This window comes from Anastrepha obliqua, chromosome 3 (genome assembly GCF_027943255.1).
Source record: "Anastrepha obliqua isolate idAnaObli1 chromosome 3, idAnaObli1_1.0, whole genome shotgun sequence".
In the NCBI taxonomy this organism is placed as follows: Eukaryota; Metazoa; Arthropoda; class Insecta; order Diptera; family Tephritidae; genus Anastrepha; species Anastrepha obliqua.
Window position 1 is genome coordinate 62,225,892 of NC_072894.1, and position 22,432 is coordinate 62,248,323.

General features: G+C 34.8%; 1 protein-coding gene across 1 annotated transcript in view; it reads right to left on the bottom strand.

Annotated features, from left to right (window-relative positions):
- The window catches only part of LOC129240368 (dynein axonemal heavy chain 3-like), a 321,108-nt gene that overhangs the window by 128,697 nt on the left and 169,979 nt on the right, over positions 1-22,432 (bottom strand). Inside the window, exons 38-40 of the mRNA XM_054876125.1 lie at positions 3,601-3,672; positions 3,364-3,507; positions 2,136-2,318 (exon numbers count right to left, since the gene is read on the bottom strand). Of these exons, the coding sequence (XP_054732100.1) occupies positions 2,136-2,318; positions 3,364-3,507; positions 3,601-3,672 (399 nt within the window). The remainder of the gene's footprint in view (positions 1-2,135; positions 2,319-3,363; positions 3,508-3,600; positions 3,673-22,432) is intronic.

Consider the following 22,432-nt stretch of genomic DNA (forward strand, 5'->3'; position numbering starts at 1 on the left):
ACTCTCTCTGGAGTGACATCCTTCATTTGTTGGGCACATTCCACAGAAATGTGCAGTCTTTGTGTGATGAGGTCAAAGCAGCTACTCGTCAGAGTCTCTGGTTTTTAAGCAATGACCTCCAACAAGTGCGGACTCAAAAAAAGCAAAGGAGGGTAGGAAAAGCGAAAATCTGCAGAAATTTCGAGTATAATTAGACATTCGAATAGACGCGGTAAAGTAATGCACGTGTACGACGAATGATGGTAACACATCTAGACGATTTGTTCTTCTCTTCAAGATCTGTCATTCTCTAAAGTAAATGACTCATAGTTTTAGAAGCGATCACCACCAATGGTGCGGTTAATCCGGAGATATTTGAGAATAAATGCATATGAACGATATTGCACGCGGCACTCTTCATTACATGGCGAAAAAATTATGAAAAGCGCAGGATTTTCTGTAGAGTCACTATCTTAAGAAGCAAGAGGCTACACGCAAAGATCATAAGCACTGTAACGAAGGCACCGTAGCTTCAGCAAGTAAATGTGCAATTATTACATTTGTTAAAAATGAAAGCATAAAAACCAGAACAGCATTTTTCTGCTATTTTGAAGGGACAGCACGAACCATGTCACATTGTGGTACATTTAAGCATGCCGGACGGGTATAATGATGTGGGAATGTCAGCACCGAATAAATAACATAAAGGACAAATTTATGTGCAATAGTGGATATTTCACTTTCATGGCTGTTCCAACATGACAACGATCCGAAGCTACATACTCGAAACTCGAAAACTGAAAAAGATCAATATCCTTAAAGTTAGAATCACATCTACGCGGAACGAAGTGAAAAGCCTTACGCTCAAACTAAATTCAGAAATATTGCAAACGAAATGGACAACGATTTTGTTCGAAAAATCATATTTTCATCTCAGCTGCTATGTTAACAAGCAAAACCCCCACATCTGGTTATCGGAAAGCCCGACGTGATCATCGTGACCCACTAATGCATCCTCAGAGAATGACAGTTTGCCCACTTTTCTTTGAACATGCTGCTGGAAACGCTCTTTCGATCAAAGGCGACTTCCATTCAGGATTGTTAAACGATTTTTTGTGGCCGGAAATTGAAGGCATGGACTTCGACGATCTTTGGTTTTAGTAGGATGATATGCCTTGCCACGCAGCCCACGCCACAATCGACCTTTTGAGCGTCAAGGTCGGTAATCGTCTTGGCGATGGTTGCTTGGTCAGTTCGCAGTTGTGATTTTACGCTGTTAGAGTTTTTGGACCGATGTTATGAAAAAGTCCATTAATGATTCATGCTTTTAAGGGGTCCCGATGGCCTAAAGCTCGAAAATTTATTAAAATTTCAGACGATTCGGCGGAATAGTTAATGAGCTGTAGAAGCTATAATATTGGGAATTTCCGCATGAAAATTTCACAGTATATTCATAAGATACTATACCTTCGAAATACTATAAATACTATAATAATAAATTGATTTTTTTTTTAATTTTCTAAACCACAGGCTATTCGTGAAATAGAGCTACATAGAAACCGTCACCAAGGACTAGGAAAACTTGGCAGCAGGATGCGCTGAGATTGTCACTTGAGTTAAATCGTAGTTCATAAATATATAATTTCATTATATATAATATAATATTATATATTTGCATAAATATAAGTATACTCAAAAAAATTGTTTATTTTTATTAAATTTTTTTTTTTATATATATTTTTTTTTTTCAAATTGACCACCGTGTATATTTTTGGCATTCTTAATACTCATAACTCATTTTTAATATTGATGTACCTCTCAATTTCCCCAAAAAATGCCTATTCATTTTCATCTCAATAAAAACTACAACTTAAATGCTCCGAACCCACGCAGAAGTTGAAGTTCGCTTAATTTTCAAAGTTTAGTAGCAGCTTTAGTGACAGCGTTTCGTCACTCTAAAGCTGGCTCCAAGCGAAAATGCCGAATCTAACTCGACTCTGACAGAGATGAAGTACACTTTTAAATAAAGCTTGGAGCCGCCTTTATCTTCTATGATCATGCACAATTGTTTTAAATATCCATGTGCAGATCCGTTTAAACTGTTTTTATTTATTTATGTTTTATTTCACTTCAGTTGTGCCGTTAGGTACACTTACCCGCGATAGCAATGCCACTTTTTCAGGAAATCCCTTGCTGAAATGCCAATCGCCAATCGCTGTGAATATTTTAATGATGGTCGAATCCTCGAACGAGTCCACAGCAACAAGGAATGTGTGACGATAGAAGCGCGGGAAGATAAAATTACTGCCACCCGGCACGCCCATAGCGCCGAGGAAGCTCTGCATAACAAGCGAACGAAAAACAATAAAGTCAATGAGCATAACAATAACAACAACATAATATTCGAAAAAAAATAAAACCAAAAAAACGGCAATGCCAATGTTCAAACAAACAACACATGCAGGAGTCACATTTGTTTTAGTGTTTTTTGTTCTTTTGTAGCTTGTTGACGTAAGTAAAAAATGTTGAAAATTTATTTCACATAAAGCCAATGAATAAAATGTTAAAGGGAAAACTCCAACATCAAAAAAACAAAAAGTTTAAGCCAAATAAAAGCAATAAAATGTTGAGAATTTAAAAACAAAAAAACATCAAAAAACAACTTTGGAATGCAAACTTTTGCAATATGTACGGTAATTTCGTGGTTGGCTGTGTGGGCTGCAAACCGCGTTGCCAAAGAGCCAAATATGCGGAAGTGCCCCCAATATGTAAATACACTGTTACTGTTAAGCACTTGCGTAACCAATTAAGGTTTGAGTGGCATGTGTGCATTTTTGTTTTTTTTTTCGACTGAGCGAATAAATGTACGAGTAAAAAAGTTTTAGGTATAAAATTGTTGTAATTTTTTAATATAACATATATGTATGCACATTGTCGCTTGACAGGCATTCAACTTTTTTTTTTACTTTTTGCTCCACCCGCACTTGATAAAAAAACAAACAAAAGAATATTTTTTCGGCAACTGTGTGGCGCTCGATTTCACAGCAAGTAACTTTCGTTCTGCTCGGACGCTGCAGGGTCATCAAAGGCCCTCACACTTAATTAAATGGAAGACTTTTCGCATTCATGTGCCAGTTTTTGTTTCGTAAATTTAAGCAATCAACTTAAAACACATTGAACAACTACGTGGCCAAGTGCATTGTGTATTCGCACCGAGCAGTGCAATGCCAGTGTTTATAGGAATATGTGCATATGTGCATATGTATATATGTGTACCTACATAAATACTTTTGCATGTGTGTGTTTTAACTGCATGTTACAGCTTTTTCCGCCAAAAAGTCACCAACATAAACAATTTTACCTTTACACGCCTCCCTCTCTTACCATATCGACCAGCTCGATTTTTGTTGTATCCACCAAATCAGACCAGTAGCCGTGATCCAGCCATTGGCGTATCAATTCGAGTGGCGGCTGCGAACCGTATGTGTCTTTCGATGGCATGGCAACATCGTCGCAAAATATTAAACACTGCAAAGAAGTTAACGTGTTGCATCAAAATAATTAAAATAAAATTTAGTCATGTAAATCGATAATTTTTTGCAGTTTGTTGCACAATTTTACCCTTTTGCCTAGGGGCGGACCATATACGCCTTTTCGTCGCCGATCCAGTTTTGACATAATGGTTTCTTGTACCTGGTAAAAAAATGTAGATGAATAAAGTGTATTCGCACTACTGATTCTTAAGTGGAATTGCATAAAGCAAGAGATGAATTGTGTTACGTTTGGTAATAGCTTTTTTCAGGGAGTTTGTGCCATACAAAAATTGGAAGGTATGGATGAGAATAAATTTTAGGCAGAGGCTATTCAATATGTGAGATATTTTTTTAAACTCAACTCCTCACTTTTCACTGTTCCGCCCGCAAAAACTTTTATAGAAAATAAAATGTGATTCCCTATAAATCCATTATTATTATTCTTTGGATCAAACTGGGGAATCGAATAACGATTCAACTACTCATTTGTTTGTGTTAGAGCATGTAGCGTGTAAAACTTCCAGAATAATTTTAAGCTGCACCCCTTAACTGAATTAAATTTACTCTGAACATTTCAACTGGGCATTTTCCTGCTGTGAATTTCTGTGAGTACGTTTGCATATGCATTATATTCTCTTCATCTTGAACGTTAAGTTTTTGTTATTTTATACGTTAGTAGCCTTGTAATTCAGGCTTTGCTGAAAATTATGTTATAAAGTTTTTGCGCCCAACTATAGGAGGATCATGTCCTTTTGTTCAGTCGCCCCGAGAAATATCCTTAACCTTTCCCTTCTCAAACTACTTATCGTCTACGATATGATGCGAACTGTCTGAATGTAGTTGTGAAATGGATCGTCCATTTACGGTTTTTCGAAAAATCCTCTGAAGACTGAGGTCGTCTTATTTACGAATTCGTCTTAACATACCTAGAGTTTTTCTCCGCTCAATAGTGGGCGCTCCGTTGGTGCCCTCTGACTGGGTGGAGCACCTGGTACTTATCCTTAATAGAGCCCTAACGTGGAAGCCCAAGCTCAAATTTAGGTTTCCGGATCACTGTAGTGTTTTTCAAACGGAGGTAGTCGCACTGAGGAAGCAGTGGATTGGATGCTCACTTCGATAGTTAATGTAAATATTTACTCCGACAGCCAAGCGGCAGTTAGGACCTTGGGTTCGTTATTTCTTCGTTCGATTAATCGGCGAATGCCTGATTTCTCCCTTGATTGCATCCGAATACTTCGATTTCTGGCTTATTTGGGTTCCCGGTAACAGCGGTAAGAGGGAAACTGCTGAGCTGATGAGCTGGCTAGACAGGGAACCCTATAGACGATTTGATCTGATGGTTCGCTTGAAAACTTGTAGTCTGCTTTACATATCACATATCTAGTGAAATTCATGAGTATGTAGCTTGAAGCAGATAATACGAACATAAATTAGCTACTGTTGGTCGTCATCCTCTAACTACACGACCCTTTTTCTCTCTTTTCCCACCGGTCTGGTTCCTTTCCTTCTCCTTTCCCCTGAATGGCATCACAACGGACGTATATTGAATATTTGCCCAAGTAGGCCCGTCGCAAGGGCAACCATTTATGCTAATCTAACCTAGACTATGTACGATCGGCGACGGATGCGCAAAATGTTGTAGTCTCTTGGAAATCTATTGCGAAGACATAAATATGCTTTTATAAATCGAACTTCCATAAATATCTCAACCACAAAGTCGATTTTTTGTAATAACTATAGACTATAAATTTCTGAAAAATTATGAGCGGTCAGAATATGACCCAAGTCGGACCATAACCACCAAATAAGTTGACCACTGCGTCACCTTGTGGGTACTTTTCTTTTGCCAAATTTATCCTATGGAATTAGTATGTGTGGCTTCTGAATAGAAACCCAATCGGTCACAAATACGACTTTGAGATCATTCAGACCCTAGCTTCTTACATGATTGATTCATCTAAACAATATTTCCATTCACGTACTTAAGACATATGTATTTCGGGTATGACACAAATCGGACTACAAAACGATTTTTTGGAATACAAGGAAGTGAGCGAATAATTTCTTTTCTGAATTACATATCTTATTTTATAATTTATGTTATGTAGCGACCAGAGATCACAATGAATATACTCTTGATGCTTTCCATTACATTTCGATGTAACTTAAATATGTTGCTCTCTGGTCAAAATAATGAGACACGTATTTTTTTGTTCGCCCGAAAAAAATTTTTTTCAAGAGTTGTCGGCAATTTTGTTTTTCGACTCAAATTCGATTTTTTTTAATTATATAAGAAAAAATTTTTTTTAAATGCCCATAACTTAGTCAAAAATGAACCGATTTTAATGATTCTGGATTCAAAATGATCGTAATTACTTACACGAGCGACTTCATGTAGAAACAATTGCAAAAAAGTAGTAAAAAATTTTTTATTTAGCAAAAAAGAAAAAAAATTGAAATTTTTTCGAAATTCAATATTTCAAAAAGTGTATTTTTTTTTCTTATAACTTTTTCCAAATCAAGAGGACACTTCAAACTTCAATTAAGTTGAATGCCCAGTAGCTAAAATGAGTTGTTTTTGAGTAATGAATTTTTGAGTAAAAAACGAGTTTCGCACTTTTTGTATTTGCTAAATAAAAAATTTTTAACTGCTTTTTTGCAATTGTTTCTACATGAAGTCGCTCGTGTAAGTAATTACGATTATTTTGAACCCAGAATTATTCAAATCGGCTTATTTTTGACTAAGTTATGAGTAATTAAAAACAATTTTCTTATATAGATTCTTTCCATTTCAATTCAAAAGGGCTATTCGGGACATGTTCTTCGATTTCGATGTAACTCAAATATGTTGCTCTCTGGTCAAAATAATGAGACACGTATTTTTTTGTTCGCCCGAAAAAATTTTTTTTCAAGAGTTGTTGGCAATTTTGTTTTTCGGCTCAAAATCGATTTTTTTTGAATAATATAAGAAAATTTTTTTTTAAATGCTCATAACTTAGTCAAAAATGAACCGATTTTAATAATTTTGGGTTAAAAATGATTGTCATTACTTACACGAGGGATTTCATGTAGAAACAGTTGCAAAAAAGTATTTAAAAATTTTTTATTTTGCAAAAAACAAAAAGTGCTAAACAGGTTTTCTACTTAAAAATTCATTACTCAAAAACAACTCATTTTAGCTACTGGGCATTCAACTTAATTGAAGTTTGAGGTGTCCTCTTGATTTGGAAAAAGTTATAAGAAAAAAAAATACACTTTTTGAAATATTGAATTTCGAAAAAATTTCAATTTTTTTTCTTTTTTGCTAAATAAAAAATTTTTAACTACTTTTTTGCAATTGTTTCTACATGAAGTCGCTCGTGTAAGTAATTACGATCATTTTGAACCCAGAATCATTAAAATCGGTTCATTTTTGACTAAGTTATGGGCATTTAAAAAAAAATTTTTCTAATATAATTAAAAAAAATCGAGTTTGAGCCGAAAAACAAAATTGCCAACAACTCTTGAAAAAAAATTTTTTCGGGCGAACAAAAAAATACGTGTTTCATTATTTTGACCAGAGAGCAACATATTTAAGTTACATCGAAATCGAAGAACATGACCCGAATAGCCGGGTTGAATTTAAATGGAAAGCATCTCTTTTTAACGTAGATTTAGTGAACTCATTTCACTTGTGTCACTGTTCAGCGAGTGGCAAGCATTGTTTTAGCAGCTACAAAGCTAGTCCAGTCAAAAGAGACAAAAAAAATAGTCAACTAAGTAATTTTAGGAGTATGCGAGTTTATGGTTTTATTATGTAAAACCCATCACTGTGAACTTAAATTTGAGTTTTCGGGGTCGGGGGTTGTGTCCCGCGCCCGCCATCTTGGAAATAAGGGTGCAACTGGTTTTTTGCGTTTATCTCGTGAATTCCGAAAGTTACGAACATTTTGTAAGATACTTTTTTGTAGAAAATAATATTATCTACAACTTTCATTCACAACTTTTTATTCTAAAATTAATAATAAAAAAGTTATAAACAAAATTACGCTAAAAATTAAGGGATGAATTGTTTTAAAGCGTAATAACTTCTTTTTTATAGATTTTATGGAAAATATACTTTAGAGCTTTTTTATAGAGCATTATTTTGTGAACATTTTTGTCTATAAGTTTTTCCCGCTATCTTTATTTAGTCGCATGATTTTGAGCTGCTAAGCGGAGCAACCAATACATTAGCGAAGCGCGTACATGATTACACAGGCCGACAAAATTTAACCAACATTCAGACCCAGAAACAAGACTATATATTTCCGAAGGTTTATGATGCGCTAAATCCAAATCTGGCCTCAGAATTGCTCTATCAGCTCTGGTTTTCGAGATATCCTAACCTAAAAGTGCAAAAAACACCATTTTTGCCCATATTTGAGGTTATGTAGCCTTGCAGATGTTTTCTTTCACTAAAATTAAAGGATGGCATCTTTAACTACAAGCCTTCTTTTTTCAAATGGCGTTTTGTTTGCTCAAATATCATTTTTTTTCGCAGAGATATCGCATTTTGAAATTTTCATGTTTCTAAATTTTCCTACACCTGAAAATCGATTAAGATAACATAGACATGATATAGTCGATTACTACTTTTCTTGGGTTTGAGGGCCTGAAATATATGGATTAATAGTATGTAAATTTGGAGTTTGTGGGTAAGGCTGCTTGCGGTATGATAGGGGTGGTTTCTACGGGTTAAGGCTGTGTGTGACTCGGTACCCAAAGGTTAGATAGTGTAGGGGTGGGGTGAGTCAGCACACTTATGGTGTGAGACAAAATTTTAAGAAAAACAAGACTCAATTCAAGAAAATTAGTAATCGACTATATCATGTCTATGTTATCTTAATCGATTTTCAGGTGTAGAAAAATTTAGAAACATGAAAATTTCAAAATGCGATATCTCGCGAAAGAAAATGATATTTGAGCAAACAAAACGCCATTTGAAAAAAGAAGGCTTGTAGTTAAAGATGCCATCCTTTAATTTTAGTGAAAGAAAACAAAAATGTTCACAAAATATTGCTCTATAAAAAAGCTCTAAAGTATATTTTCCATAAAATCTATAAAAAAGAAGTTATTACGCTTTAAAACAATTCATCCCTTAATTTTTAGCGTAATTTTGTTTATAACTTTTTTATTATTAATTTTAGAATAAAAAGTTTTGAATGAAAGTTGTAGATAATATTATTTTCTACAAAAAAGTATCTTACAAAATGTTCGTAACTTTCGGAATTCACGAGATAAACGCAAAAAACCAGTTGCACCCTTATTTCCAAGATGGCGGGCGCGGGACACAACCCCCGACCCCGAAAACTCAAACTTCAGTTCACAGTGATGGGCTTTACATAATAAAACCATAAACTCGCATACTCCTAAAATTACTAAGTTAAATCTTCTTTTGACTGGACTAAGCTGCTTTGCACTCGTTTGCTCTCAAGTACTTCATTGGCATGCCTTTTTCATCATACTAAATAATTTGAATGAAAAGCTCGTTTGTATCAAACGAATGTAATAGTCTAAGATCCGGCTGCAGATTTGGTGTAGTCATCGAGTACATGCTGAAATCCACATTTTTACCCACATTTATGATTAGGAGAATAAAAATTCACCAAGTTGCCAGTAGAAATGTGGCCGCAAGTATTTTTAATTAATTTATTGTTAATTGATTTTGCGGGAAAAATTTCACTAACCAAGTTTTGAGATAAAATATCGTTCGGTTTACTGCAATAGGTGTAAAGACTTAAAAAAACCGTAGTTGCCATTGCGCGCTTGGCCGCACCTCTCCGCAGCCAGGTATAAACAGGTATGATTTCGATATATTTATACATCCATAACGTATATTGATCTGTTATAGATCAAAATATAGCTAATTTTTTTCTCATTATTATGATATATGGCAACCTAATTAAATCTGGCCGCAAGTTAGGGTTGCCAGCAGTTAAAGATAGGAAAAATTGAAGGTTGAGTGAGAGGAAGCTAGCGCGTAACATCACTAGTCTAACAAGGATAGCGACATTTTAAGGCTATTGCGCATGCGTCAGATGCTGGTGTTCTCAATCACCAGTTCAAACAATAGCAAGATCGACCAAAGAAATAAATACTCCAAAAGAATAATCATTCTTTCAAAACTACAAATTTTATAAATACAACAAAAAATTAATATTGATCAAAAGTAAAGCCAAGGTTACTATGTAAAAAAAAATTAGAAAAGAGGTTGACCCACACACACATCCACACATCCACATTTTTAATTTTTTTAACGGGAAGTTAAAAATTCTATTGTGCAAGTACTGTATGAAATAATTTTTGATTTTATTCAAGAAATCAATTATTTTGTACATATAGATTAAACATTCTAGTATATGGAAAATTAAAAAAATATATCTTGTAATTCCGTGACTTATTTTTAAAAATCTGAATCATCGGAGCTTTCATTTATACTATCATCGCTGCTATCACTTTCATCGCTGCAAATATCAGAATTGCCGTCATTATTGGAGGATTTGTTTGCAGAATCACACAGCACACTCTCCACTTGCGTTGGAGTTGAGTCTCCCAAGAACCATGTAGGTTTTAAGAAACCATTTGATACCAGCCAACCATTATTTTCCGCGCTGAACTTGATACAATTTGGCTCAGTAGCATTTAGCCACATCGAATTAACAAAGATCGTCCGCAATAATTTTTGTTTCAAGGATTTCCAGCATGGTGGAATATGGACGTATGGACGTATGGATGGAATAGGACGAAGTTTACATAAATTGTACGGACTTGTCAACAAAATTAGGCGCTACTTTATGTCTTGCTCTTCCTGCTTTTCACGCGTATACGGGTTGCGACTATACGGCTGCATTCTTTAACAAAGGGAAAATTCGGCCCTTTAAAATATTTATGAAGCAACCACATATTCAAGAAGTTTTCGCGTCTTTGACGAATCCTAATGACATCTTTGAAGAAGCAAAAATTGATACAGTTCAAGAGTTTACGTGCCTTATGTATGGACTTCCAAAGTGCCAAAGTGTGAATGCCGCAAGATTTTTATTATTTAACAAAATGTACGCTTCAAAACAAAATAATGAAAAATGTATGAAAAGAATTAAAGGTTTCGACTCAACTCATATTCCACCATGCTGGAAATCCTTGAAACAAAAATTATTGCGGACGATCTTTGTTAATTCGATGTGGCTAAATGCTACTGAGCCAAATTGTATCAAGTTCAGCGCGGAAAATAATGGTTGGCTGGTATCAAATGGTTTCTTAAAACCTACATGGTTCTTGGGAGACTCAACTCCAACGCAAGTGGAGAGTGTGCTGTGTGATTCTGCAAACAAATCCTCCAATAATGACGGCAATTCTGATATTTGCAGCGATGAAAGTGATAGCAGCGATGATAGTATAAATGAAAGCTCCGATGATTCAGATTTTTAAAAATAAGTCACGGAATTACAAGATATATTTTTTTAATTTTCCATATACTAGAATGTTTAATCTATATGTACAAAATAATTGATTTCTTGAATAAAATCAAAAATTATTTCATACAGTACTTGCACAATAGAATTTTTAACTTCCCGTTAAAAAAATTAAAAATGTGGATGTGTGGATGTGTGTGTGGGTCAACCTCTTTTCTAATTTTTTTTTACATAGTAACCTTGGCTTTACTTTTGATCAATATTAATTTTTTGTTGTATTTATAAAATTTGTAGTTTTGAAAGAATGATTATTCTTTTGGAGTATTTATTTCTTTGGTCGATCTTGCTATTGTTTGAACTGGTGATTGAGAACACCAGCATCTGACGCATGCGCAATAGCCTTAAAATGTCGCTATCCTTGTTAGACTAGTGATGTTACGCGCTAGCTTCCTCTCACTCAACCTTCAATTTTTCCCATCTTTAACTGCTGGCAACCCTAACTTGCGGCCAGATTTAATTAGGTTGCCATATATCATAATAATGAGAAAAAAATTAGCTATATTTTGATCTATAACAGATCAATATACGTTATGGATGTATAAATATATCGAAATCATACCTGTTTATACCTGGCTGCGGAGAGGTGCGGCCAAGCGCGCAATGGCAACTACGGTTTTTTTAAGTCTTTACACCTATTGCAGTAAACCGAACGATATTTTATCTCAAAACTTGGTTAGTGAAATTTTTCCCGCAAAATCAATTAACAATAAATTAATTAAAAATACTTGCGGCCACATTTCTACTGGCAACTTGGTGAATTTTTATTCTCCTAATCATAAATGTGGGTAAAAATGTGGATTTCAGCATGTACTCGATGACTACACCAAATCTGCAGCCGGATCCCGTACTATAAGTGTAAGTGCATATAATTTTAAATTGTTCGTAAATGTTGTTACTTGATTGTATTCAAAAGACAAGTAGTGATCCTTAGAATTAGTGAAAACAAGGCTTTTGGGGGCGATGTAGACTATTACTCTATTACTACTTTACTACGAATTTGACAATTGAGCGACGTCAATATACTAAATATAAGCATAGATGCTTTCCATTTAAATTCAACCGGGCTATTCGGGTCATGTTCTTCGATTTCGATGTAACTTAAATATGTTGCTCTCTGGTCAAAATAATGAGACACGTATTTTTTTGTTCGCCCGAAAAAATTTTTTTTCAAGAGTTATCGGCAATTTTGTTTTTCGCCTCAAACTCGATTTTTTTTAATTATATAAGAAATTTTTTTTTTTAAATGCCCATAACTTAGTCAAAAATGAACCGATTTTAATAATTTTGGGTTCAAAATGATCGTAATTACATACACAAGCGACTTCATGTAGAAACAATTGCAAAAAAGTAGTTGAAATTTTTTTATTTAGCAAAAAAGAAAAAAAGATGAAATTTTTTCGAAATTCAATATTTCAAAAAGCGTATTTTTTTTTTTTTTATAACTTTTTCCAAATCAAAAGGACATCTCAAACTTTAATTGAGCTGCATGCCTAGTAGCTAAAATGAGTTGTTTTTGAGTAATGAATTTTTGAATAAACACCCTGTTTCGCACTTTTTGTTTTTCGCAAAATAAAAAATTTTCAACTACTTTTTTGCAACTATTTCTATATGAAATCGCTCGTGTAAGTAATGACGATCATTTTGAACCCAAAATTATTAAAATCGGTTCATTTTTGACTAAGTTATGAGCATTTAAAAAAAAAAAAATCTTATATTATTAAAAAAAATCGATTTTGAGCCGAAAAACAAAATTGCCGATAAAGCTAGAAAAAAATTTTTTTTGGGCGAAAAAAAAAATACGTGTCTCATTATTTTGACCAGAGAGCAACATATTTGAGTTACATCGAAATCGAAGAACATGTCCCGAAAAGCCCTTTTGAATTGAAATGGAAAGAATCTATATAAGAAATTTTTTTTTTAATTGCTCATAGCTTAGTCAAAAATAAGCCGATTTGAATGATTCTGGGTTCAAAATAATCGTAATTACTTACATAAGCGATTTCATGGAGAAACAATTGCAAAAAAGTAGTTGAAAATTTTTTATTTTGCGAAAAACAAAAAGTGCGAAACAGGGTGTTTACTCAAAAATTCATTACTCAAAAACAACTCATTTTAGCTACTAGGCATGCAGCTCAATTAAAGTTTGAGATGTCCTTTTGATTTGGAAAAAGTTATAAAAAAAAAAAAATACACTTTTTGAAATATTGAATTTCGAAAAAATTTCAATTTTTTTTCTTTTTTGCTAAATAAAAAAATTTCAACTACTTTTTTGCAATTGTTTCTACATGAAGTCGCTTGTGTATGTAATTACGATCATTTTGAACCCAAAATTATTAAAATCGGTTCATTTTTGACTAAGTTATGGGCATTTAAAAAAAAAATTTTCTTATATAATTAAAAAAAATCGAGTTTGAGGCGAAAAACAAAATTGCCGATAACTCTTGAAAAAAAATTTTTTCGGGCGAACAAAAAAATACGTGTCTCTTTATTTTGACCAGAGAGCAACATATTTAAGTTACATCGAAATCGAAGAACATGACCCGAATAGCCCGGTTGAATTTAAATGGAAAGCATCCATAATAAACGAACGTAAATTTATGCATGAAGTGTGCATGATTTGATCTACGGTGGCGCGCAGAACTGGCTAAATGTTTGCTATATTTATGCAATTTCGATTGCTGTAGAGTAATTTTTCACAATAATGCTATGAAATTTGATTAAGAAATAAAACGTATTAGTTCAAGGTTACAAAAGGGACGTTTGGTGACGTGTGAGATGCTTGTTGAACGGCAGAAAAGAAAAGGTTTTCGTAAAACACAGTCACTGGCGATGAAAAATGGATCTATTAAACCATCTGCAGCCATCACTGGCGGTCGTTACCGACTGCAGTTAATGCGTTTGAATCGAGCTCTCAAAGAAAAGCGGCCGGAATGGGGCGGTAGACATGACAAAATGATTTTGCTGCATGACAACGCCCGGCCACTCGTTACCAAATCGGTCCAGAAATATTTTTTTCCACTTGTAAACAATTTTCGCGATATGTTTCAGGTCGCCGTCTTGCTGAAATATAATCTCTTCTGATCACTAAATCCGACAAATTGCTATGTGAGATATTCAAATAGTCTTACTTTTTCATTTTCACGTGAAGCAGCCCCACACCATAATGCTACCACCGCCATGCTTCATCATTTGCTTTACTTCATGCGTTTGCAACTTTTCACGCGGTCGGCGCCAGTAGTATGGCTTCACATCTGACTGAAAACGGTTAATAGAGATTTCATTAGAGAATATCACTCTTTTCCAGTCATCAGCACTCCAGTGTTTGTACTTATCGCAGAATTTAAACCTCGCTTTCACGTTTTATGTCAGATAATGCTGGCTTTTGTGCCTTGGCCACCACCTCTATTCCGATTTTTTAAGTGCTTTGCGTGCCGATTTTTTAATCTTTGTGCGACTTCTTTTGGTGATTTAGCTACTTGTCCGAAATTAGATTGGGGAGGCTTTTTGTAAATTTTGGAGCCTTTATGTTCCGTCGTTTAAGTACGGTTTGATAGCAAATTTCCAAATGTTGTGCTATTTCCCACGATGAGCGACAATTTTCAGATAAAGGAACAATTTCATCTTCCGCCTTTCTATCATTCTTCCTCATTTCGATCAATATATAAAAACAATATATATAAACAATAAAAACATAGCGCAGCGAATAAAGATCCAGCGGCTACGTTGGCTGGGCCATGTCGTCCGAATGGATACAAACGCGAGAACTCTGAAAGTACTATATTCGATGCGGTACCAGCTGGTGGTAGTAGAGTAAGAGGAAGACCTCCTCTGCATTGGAAATATCAGATATAGAAGGACTGGTCTTCACTTGGTGTGCCCAACTAGCGCTGGTTAGCACTAGAAAGAAACGACTGCCGTGTTTTGTTCAACTCGGCCAAAATCGCGTAAGCGGTTATCGCGCCAATCAAAAAGAAGAAGATACAGAAGTCAGAAATAGCAAAATTTTAGATTTACATCGCAGAATATGGGGCAGGTGTAATGTATTTGCTTAACTTAGAAACACTGTATGTGTTCGCAACTTCATAAGGCATCTTGTTATAGAATTATTTTTGAATTTATACATAAATAATATCAAAGATGTCAAGCACTTAAAAATGTGATTCACTCACTAAATTGAATTCTTTATATTAATGCTAATGCATATTATGTTTGCAGCGCTCTGAGTGATTGTGTAGTTATGTACGAATTAAGTCACTTAATAAGCCTTTGATTCGACGCTTTCTGCTCTCTGGTAGCTACTTTCACCTTTGCTAATCGAAACAAATTGTTATCCATTGCTTTAAGACGAGTATATTAACTTCATCCCGTCATGCAATCTGTCAATAGCTCTTTGCGATTTTCTTTTTTTTTTTTATTATGTTCTCTCTCTTATGGTTAACGACCGATCATCGCAATAACGCGGGTGTTTATCATAGTTAAAAATGGGGAACTTAAAAGTAAAATCTTAGATTAATTTAAAAGTGTGGAAATCAATAAAGTAATTTAATATTTAAAGCAGCCGATCTAATAGTGTTTTATTAATATGCAAATACCCCAACAGCTACGCCAGGGTTGCAAATTTTTTCGATTTGTAGGATCCCGGTACTTAAATATTCACTACTCTGTTATAACTTAATTCGAAGAAAATGCATCAATATTGCTTGGGAAAGCGCCTACTGCAAGTATTTAATAAATAAATGAATTTGAAATTTATTTTTTTATTTATTTATTTCATTAGTAACAAAAAAAAAGAAATTAGTTAAATACATAGGCAGTTAATCATAGTAATGATGTACACACAGTCCCTCACACCTTATTTGATACAGGCTTTTTTATAGAGCTATAGAACGCTCATAATATAATATTTTGCGCAATTGCAAGAACAGAGTATGCAGATATTTTATTTGTTTTGTTTTATTTCATTTCTCATCATAAAATACAAAAAAAGCGTTTCCACTCTTTTCATTTTACCTAATAAAGCAATGTCGAAAAAATATCGATGCAAAAAACGAAAAAAGTAAACAAATGTACATAATTTGTGGTTGAAATAAGTTCATATACATAAGTATTTTTTAATCTCGTACAATTTCGGCCGAATAAGTGGAACGTAGTCGGCTTTAACACGTAGTCATTCATGTTAAAAAAATTAAGTAAGCCAGGGCAACTTTTAACAACAGAGGCATATATTTATGTATATTCAAGTATCCTTTTTGATATTAAAAATAAAACATGAGCAAAAACAAATAGAACATGAACAAACGTATTCATACGAGGTTGGCTTTTCATATTTTGTGCCTTTGCAAAACTACATGCAAAGTTTATCAAAACGTTTGGTATTTTTTAGCTAAAACTTACATAGATCGTTTTCGCTTACGAGCTTTATTTGTTGTGACATATGACGAGATTGAGATTTTTAGCTAAAACTTACATAGATCGTTTTCGCTTACGAGCTTTATTTGTTGTGACATATGACGAGATTGAGATTTCCCTGGGTATTATTGGGACCACACATACATTTTATATTGCAAGAAAATTTGGCAGTCAAGAGATGTTTTCGTTGCACTCATGTCGATTGGTGTAAGGATATGTTGAAGAAATTCAACCGTAGTGGTTCAAAGCGCGTCTATGATATTGTAAGTAACAAATATTGGATCTATGCATATGAGCCAGAAACTAACAGCAATTGACAGTACGGGTATTCTAAACTGAGCTAAATCCAACAGAAGTTGCTTGTACCTCAAAGCAAATGCTTGCCTGTTTTTTCGGAAAATCTGGTAATGTAGCAACTTTAGCAAATACGAATCATCCTTCACCAATCCAATGTGAGCTCTAACGCATCGGCTCACACTCAGAGAGTTTTTGAGCACTCAAAAGATCAAATTAATGGGTTGCCTGAATTACTGATTTGGGGACCAATGGTTTCTTTTTGCACCCGAGCATCAAAAATAAAATACGAAGTCAACGTTTTTCAACGCCCTAAGAAGCAGTTGAAGCTTTTAAACAACTTATTTTGGAGTTATCCTCTTTTGAGTGGTAAATGTGCTTTGCAAATTGATTCAAGCGAGTACAGAGGTATATCGACTTCCAAGGAAAATATTTTGAAAAACAATAAAGCGATTTTCATTATAAGTTTACCGTGTTTCCATTATTGGGTGCAAAATATTAAGGGGGAAGTCTACTGTGACAAGGGAAAAAACAGGCTTATTTTCCGGATTTTATTTCTAACAAAATATTGCTCGTACATAAAATCTATTTAAACTCTTATCTTTATTATATATTTAAGTTTTCGAAAAAAAAATTTTAAGTCAAAATATTCAAAATGGCCGCTGTGACACTTCTGCAAGCGCAGGTCCGCTTTTCTTAGGTGCCTAAACGGTGTACATGAAATCTTACGTTTCGGTGATCTAAAACAAAAAAACAAAATATTGTTATCATATACATAGTATTGACTCTCGTCTGACGTAGGATTATGTCGATAAAAAATTTTGGCGTTGAAAAAAAAATTCTTGAAATTTTTTTCTTTTTTTTTGCCTAAAATTGATGTTACTATTGTTTATAACAATTTAACAAATAACGATATCAAAAAAATCCTATGTCAGACGAGAGACACTATTACAGAGAATATATAATTAAATTTTTAAGCTGATTCATTTATCAGAACTCGAGAGCATGAATTGAAGAGGATCACATGGACGACATTTGGTTTCAACAGGACGGTGCAACTTGTCACACTGCCAAAGTTACATTCGAACTTTTGGCTACCGTTTTTGAATCCCGATATCAATTGGCCGCCTCGGAGCTGTGATTTAAGTTCGTAGGACTATTTTTTGTGGGGAGCCGTTAAGGACAAATGCTATGCGAACCATCCAGAGACGATTGATACTTTAAAACACGAAATCGAAGTTGCTATGCATGAAATTGGAGCCCAAACAATCGAAAATGTGCTTAAAAAGTGGGTTGATCGAATGGCCTACTGTAAAGCCAGTCGTGGCAGTCATTTGAACGATATTGTTGTTCATTCATAAATGACAATGTTCAATCAATCTTCAAAATAAAAAACAAGTTTGAAAAAATATTGATGAGTTTTTTTTTATAGCCGATTTAAAAAGCAAATTTTACATGGCCCACCCTATATATTGCGTTGGGTAAGAAGACCATAAGGTTTTTACATTTTCTCTTATTTTACAACCATTTGTTTGTTGTTTGTCAAACGATCGGAATTTGAAGGGAAAATTCGGTAGAACTCTTTTCTGCTCTACAAAACTATGTTAATTGTATTTTTGAGTTATTTAATTTTTATTAGTTGTGAAGCTTAGAAATGGAATACCCAGGGGGCAAAAATTATCATTTCCGACACTTGGTCTTCTTTGCTCATGCTTTGCTCACAGCATGAGAATGGTTTACACAGTTCAAAAATGGGGACTTGGACACATCTCGCAGCGCAAGGCCTTGTGAATTCGATGAAGAAGGAGAACAGTCACCAAACCAGTCGTGAACCGGCGGAAAAAACGAACTATAATCATAAAATGATTCTCAATTACTTTCATTTAATGGGATGTACTGAAAAATTGGATGTCTCACGAGCTCAAAAAAAGTCGCCTTAAAATTGCTTCTCAACATCTCACCCACCATCAAGCAACACGCAGTCATAAACAGTGCTTTTTGTACCGAATCATCACGGGAGATGCGCAATGGTGCCTACACATCAATACGAAGCAAAGAAAGAAGCGGATGGCTCCAGGAGATATGCTAAAGCCGAGAGTCAAGCCGGATCTTGATCTAAAGCAGATCATGATATGTGTTTGGTGGGACTGGGGGCATGGTGAACTGAAAATACTCGGAAAGAATGCCACGGTCAATAAAGAGCTGTACATTGACCAGCTACACCGCGCGAATGAGGTTATTCGACTGAAAAGACCTGATCGACATGGTCGAACCATACTCCTTCACCACAACACCAGGCCCCATGTTGAACAAGTCGTCACTGCCGCTCTTTAGCATCCGCCGGACCTTGCACCGACCGACTACCACCTTTTTCGCTCCCTGCCAAACCATATGAAGGGCGTTACCTTCGATAGCAAAGAGGTCCTTAAAAACTGGTTGAACAACTTCTTTGACACCAGGTGATCGAGAGGTAGGAAGAGTTTGTAAACAGCAACAGCGAGTACATAATTGATTAATTGAGTTATTGATATAATTATTGTTTTTTGTCTAAATAAAAGGCTTCGGTAAAACGCTACGAACTTATTCCTCAACCCAATACATACATACTAGTATATTCAGAATATACAGAATATATTCCAACTCCAGTGTTATCAGGCAGATACATTGATATGTATATATGTATATACATATACTAGCAAACCCGGCCCCCTTCGCTGGGCACACTAAAATAGAATAGATATGGTTTAGAACAGAAAATATATGGTTTTCATATTATTTATTTCTTTATTCTTTATTCAAGTGCTTTGTTTTTGAGTAAATATAAAATATAAATTGAAAATCAGGAAGAAGGAAAATTGTTTTTAAATTTCAAATCAACGCATATGAATAAACAATCGTCTTTTTTCCTGATCATCCATGCATTTTTCGTTTCAATTTATATGTTTTATTAAGCATTGGAGCTTTTTTAACCATTATCCATTTATATTTTTCAAAAAAAAAAAACGAAAAAAATTGTTTTTACCACGAACACATAATTTCATTCGGATTTCACATTAAATTCTCAAATTTCGTAAGAAATTATTCACTGTTCCAAAATCCATTCCAAAAAAATTCACAAACAATTTTTACATGTTGCACTTACGTTTTTTCCTTATGGCATCCAAATCAGAAAGAAATATTGACACATTGTAACTCACACTCTCAATTTGACAGTTCAGTTCCGCCCCAAGCGTTAAAAAAGTAAGCAACATTATGGCTGGCTGAAAAAAACGCCGTACCCGTTGCCACTGCTCCGAATTACAACCAAACTTTACGAAACCCATTTTCAATACTTACTTAACAATGTGTGTAAGTTTGGTTTAATTCGGTTCAAAGACACAACGGGTCCACGTTTTGGCATATATTTCGAGACCCTAGTCATCAATAGGTATGAAAATTACCCCATATTAAAGCACTTATCAACAGCTTTCGATTGATACCCATATTGTACATACACAACCAAAAGTTATCCGGGTCCACGTTTTGACCTATATCTCGAGACCTCAGTCACGGAGCGGCATGAAAAATACTCTGTACTAAAGCATTCACCAACAGCTTCAATTTGATATCCATATTGTACAAACACATTCTAGGGTCCACGTTTTGGTCTCTATCTCGAGACCCTAGTCACGGAGCGGATGGAAATACTCTGAACTAAAGCATTCACCAACAGCTTCCATTTGATACCCATATTGTACATACACATCCGAAGATTACCCGGGTCCACGTTTTGACCTATATCTCGAGCCCTATCCACCAATAGGTATCCAAACTATACGGAAACCATCTTCAATACCTCCTTAACAATGTGTGTAAGTTTGGTTTAATTCGGTGCAAAAACACGGCGGGTCCACGTTTTGGCATATATTTCCAGACCCTAGTCATCAATAGCTATGAAAATTACCCCGTATTAAAGCACTTATCAACAGCTTTCATTTGATACCCATATTGTACATACACAGCCAAAGGTTACCCGTGCCCACGTTTTGACCTATATCTCGAGACCCCAGTCACGGAGCGGCATGAAAAATACTCTGTACTAAAGCATTCACCAACAGCTTCAATTTGATACCCATATTGTACATACACATCCAAAGGTTACCCGGGTCCACGTTTTGACCTATATCTCGAGCCCTATCCACCAATAGGAATCCAAACTATACGGAAACCATCTTCAATACCTTCTTAACAATGTGTGTAAGTTTGGTTTAATTCGGTGCAGACACGGCCGGTTAGCGAACACACACAAAAAGTTGACTTTATTTTATATAATTTATCGTAATTTTTATAAAAATAATTTAAAAACAATATTTAAAATGGTGTATGCAAAAATATGTGTGGCAACATTGTGTCGATACAACCAAACACAAATCGATAGATTGTGTAAATTTGCAGCCAAACGAAAGCAGTGGTTTTCTACGGGCACTAGTTTGGCTCAATTTTGTCTATCTCACTATAAACAAACAGGTTATACGATAACGTTGGTGAGTGTAGGCACCATAAAGTTGCAATTAGTGGTGCCGTAGCCATACCGTCATAGCCGTAAACATAACTATAGCCGCAACATTACAGCCGTCATGCAGTAACCATAAACAGCTGATATTGAAGTATAAGTAATGACAACATTTGCATTTTGCATTAAAAACAGGGATAGTTTTCCCCTTGGTCAATCAATTTCTCGTTGTTCATTTCTAATATTACAATTTTTATCGCAAATATCAAAATAAATGCAAAGTATTATACAGCTGCTTACGTTTACGGGGGAAAAACAAAATTTAAAGCTAAATACACACCAGGCAACCGTTGAAGCAACGGTTGCAGCAACGTGTTGCCTTTGTTTAAGAAACACGTTGCGACCGTTGCTTCAATCTCAGTATTGTGTATAACTGTGGTGCAGGAAAGGTACAAGCGGAAGATACGTAAAATTAAAATTTTTAAATGATCGACGAAATACGAAAAATTACTTCTCTTATTATAATTGAGGAACTTTTGTACGAAAATGAGGAAGAAGAGATGCAACAAAAGAAGAGAAAGAAAAGTTGGTCCAAAAATTGGCTTTTAAAAAAAATCGAATTTTCGAACGAGAGGCTGCTGAAAGAATTGAAGGAAAATGAGCCAGCGGACTATAAAAATTACATGAGGATGGACGAAGCCCTGCTTAGAAAATTGTTGGACTTCGTAAAGGCCAAAATAACGAAACAAGATACCATAATGAGAGAGGCAATATCAGCAGAAATTAGACTGGCAATAACTTTGCGGTATCTTGCAACAGGAAACTCTTTTTCGGATTTAAAATTTTTATCAATTTTATTATATTCATTTTTTAATTGTTCGTATGCTTTTTTTCTAAAATTTTTATTTTTATATTTTTCACTACATATGTATATCTAACAGCTCTCTCAAATTTTTATATTCGTTAATAAAATTAACATAATATTCATTATTTTCAATTGCCATTTTTTCCTTTTTCACTTTATTTTACTCCGCACGAACCTTCTTCTTCGCTTGTTTTCAACGAACTGAACGAGTAAAAGCAGTAAACAATGATACACACGAAGCAACGGTTGCAGCAACCTATCCCAAAAATCAAATTTATTTGATATTTCAGGCAACGGTTGCAGCAACACGAAAATCAATTGGCAACACAGCTACACACGAGGCAACGGTTGCTTCAACATGGCCGTGTTG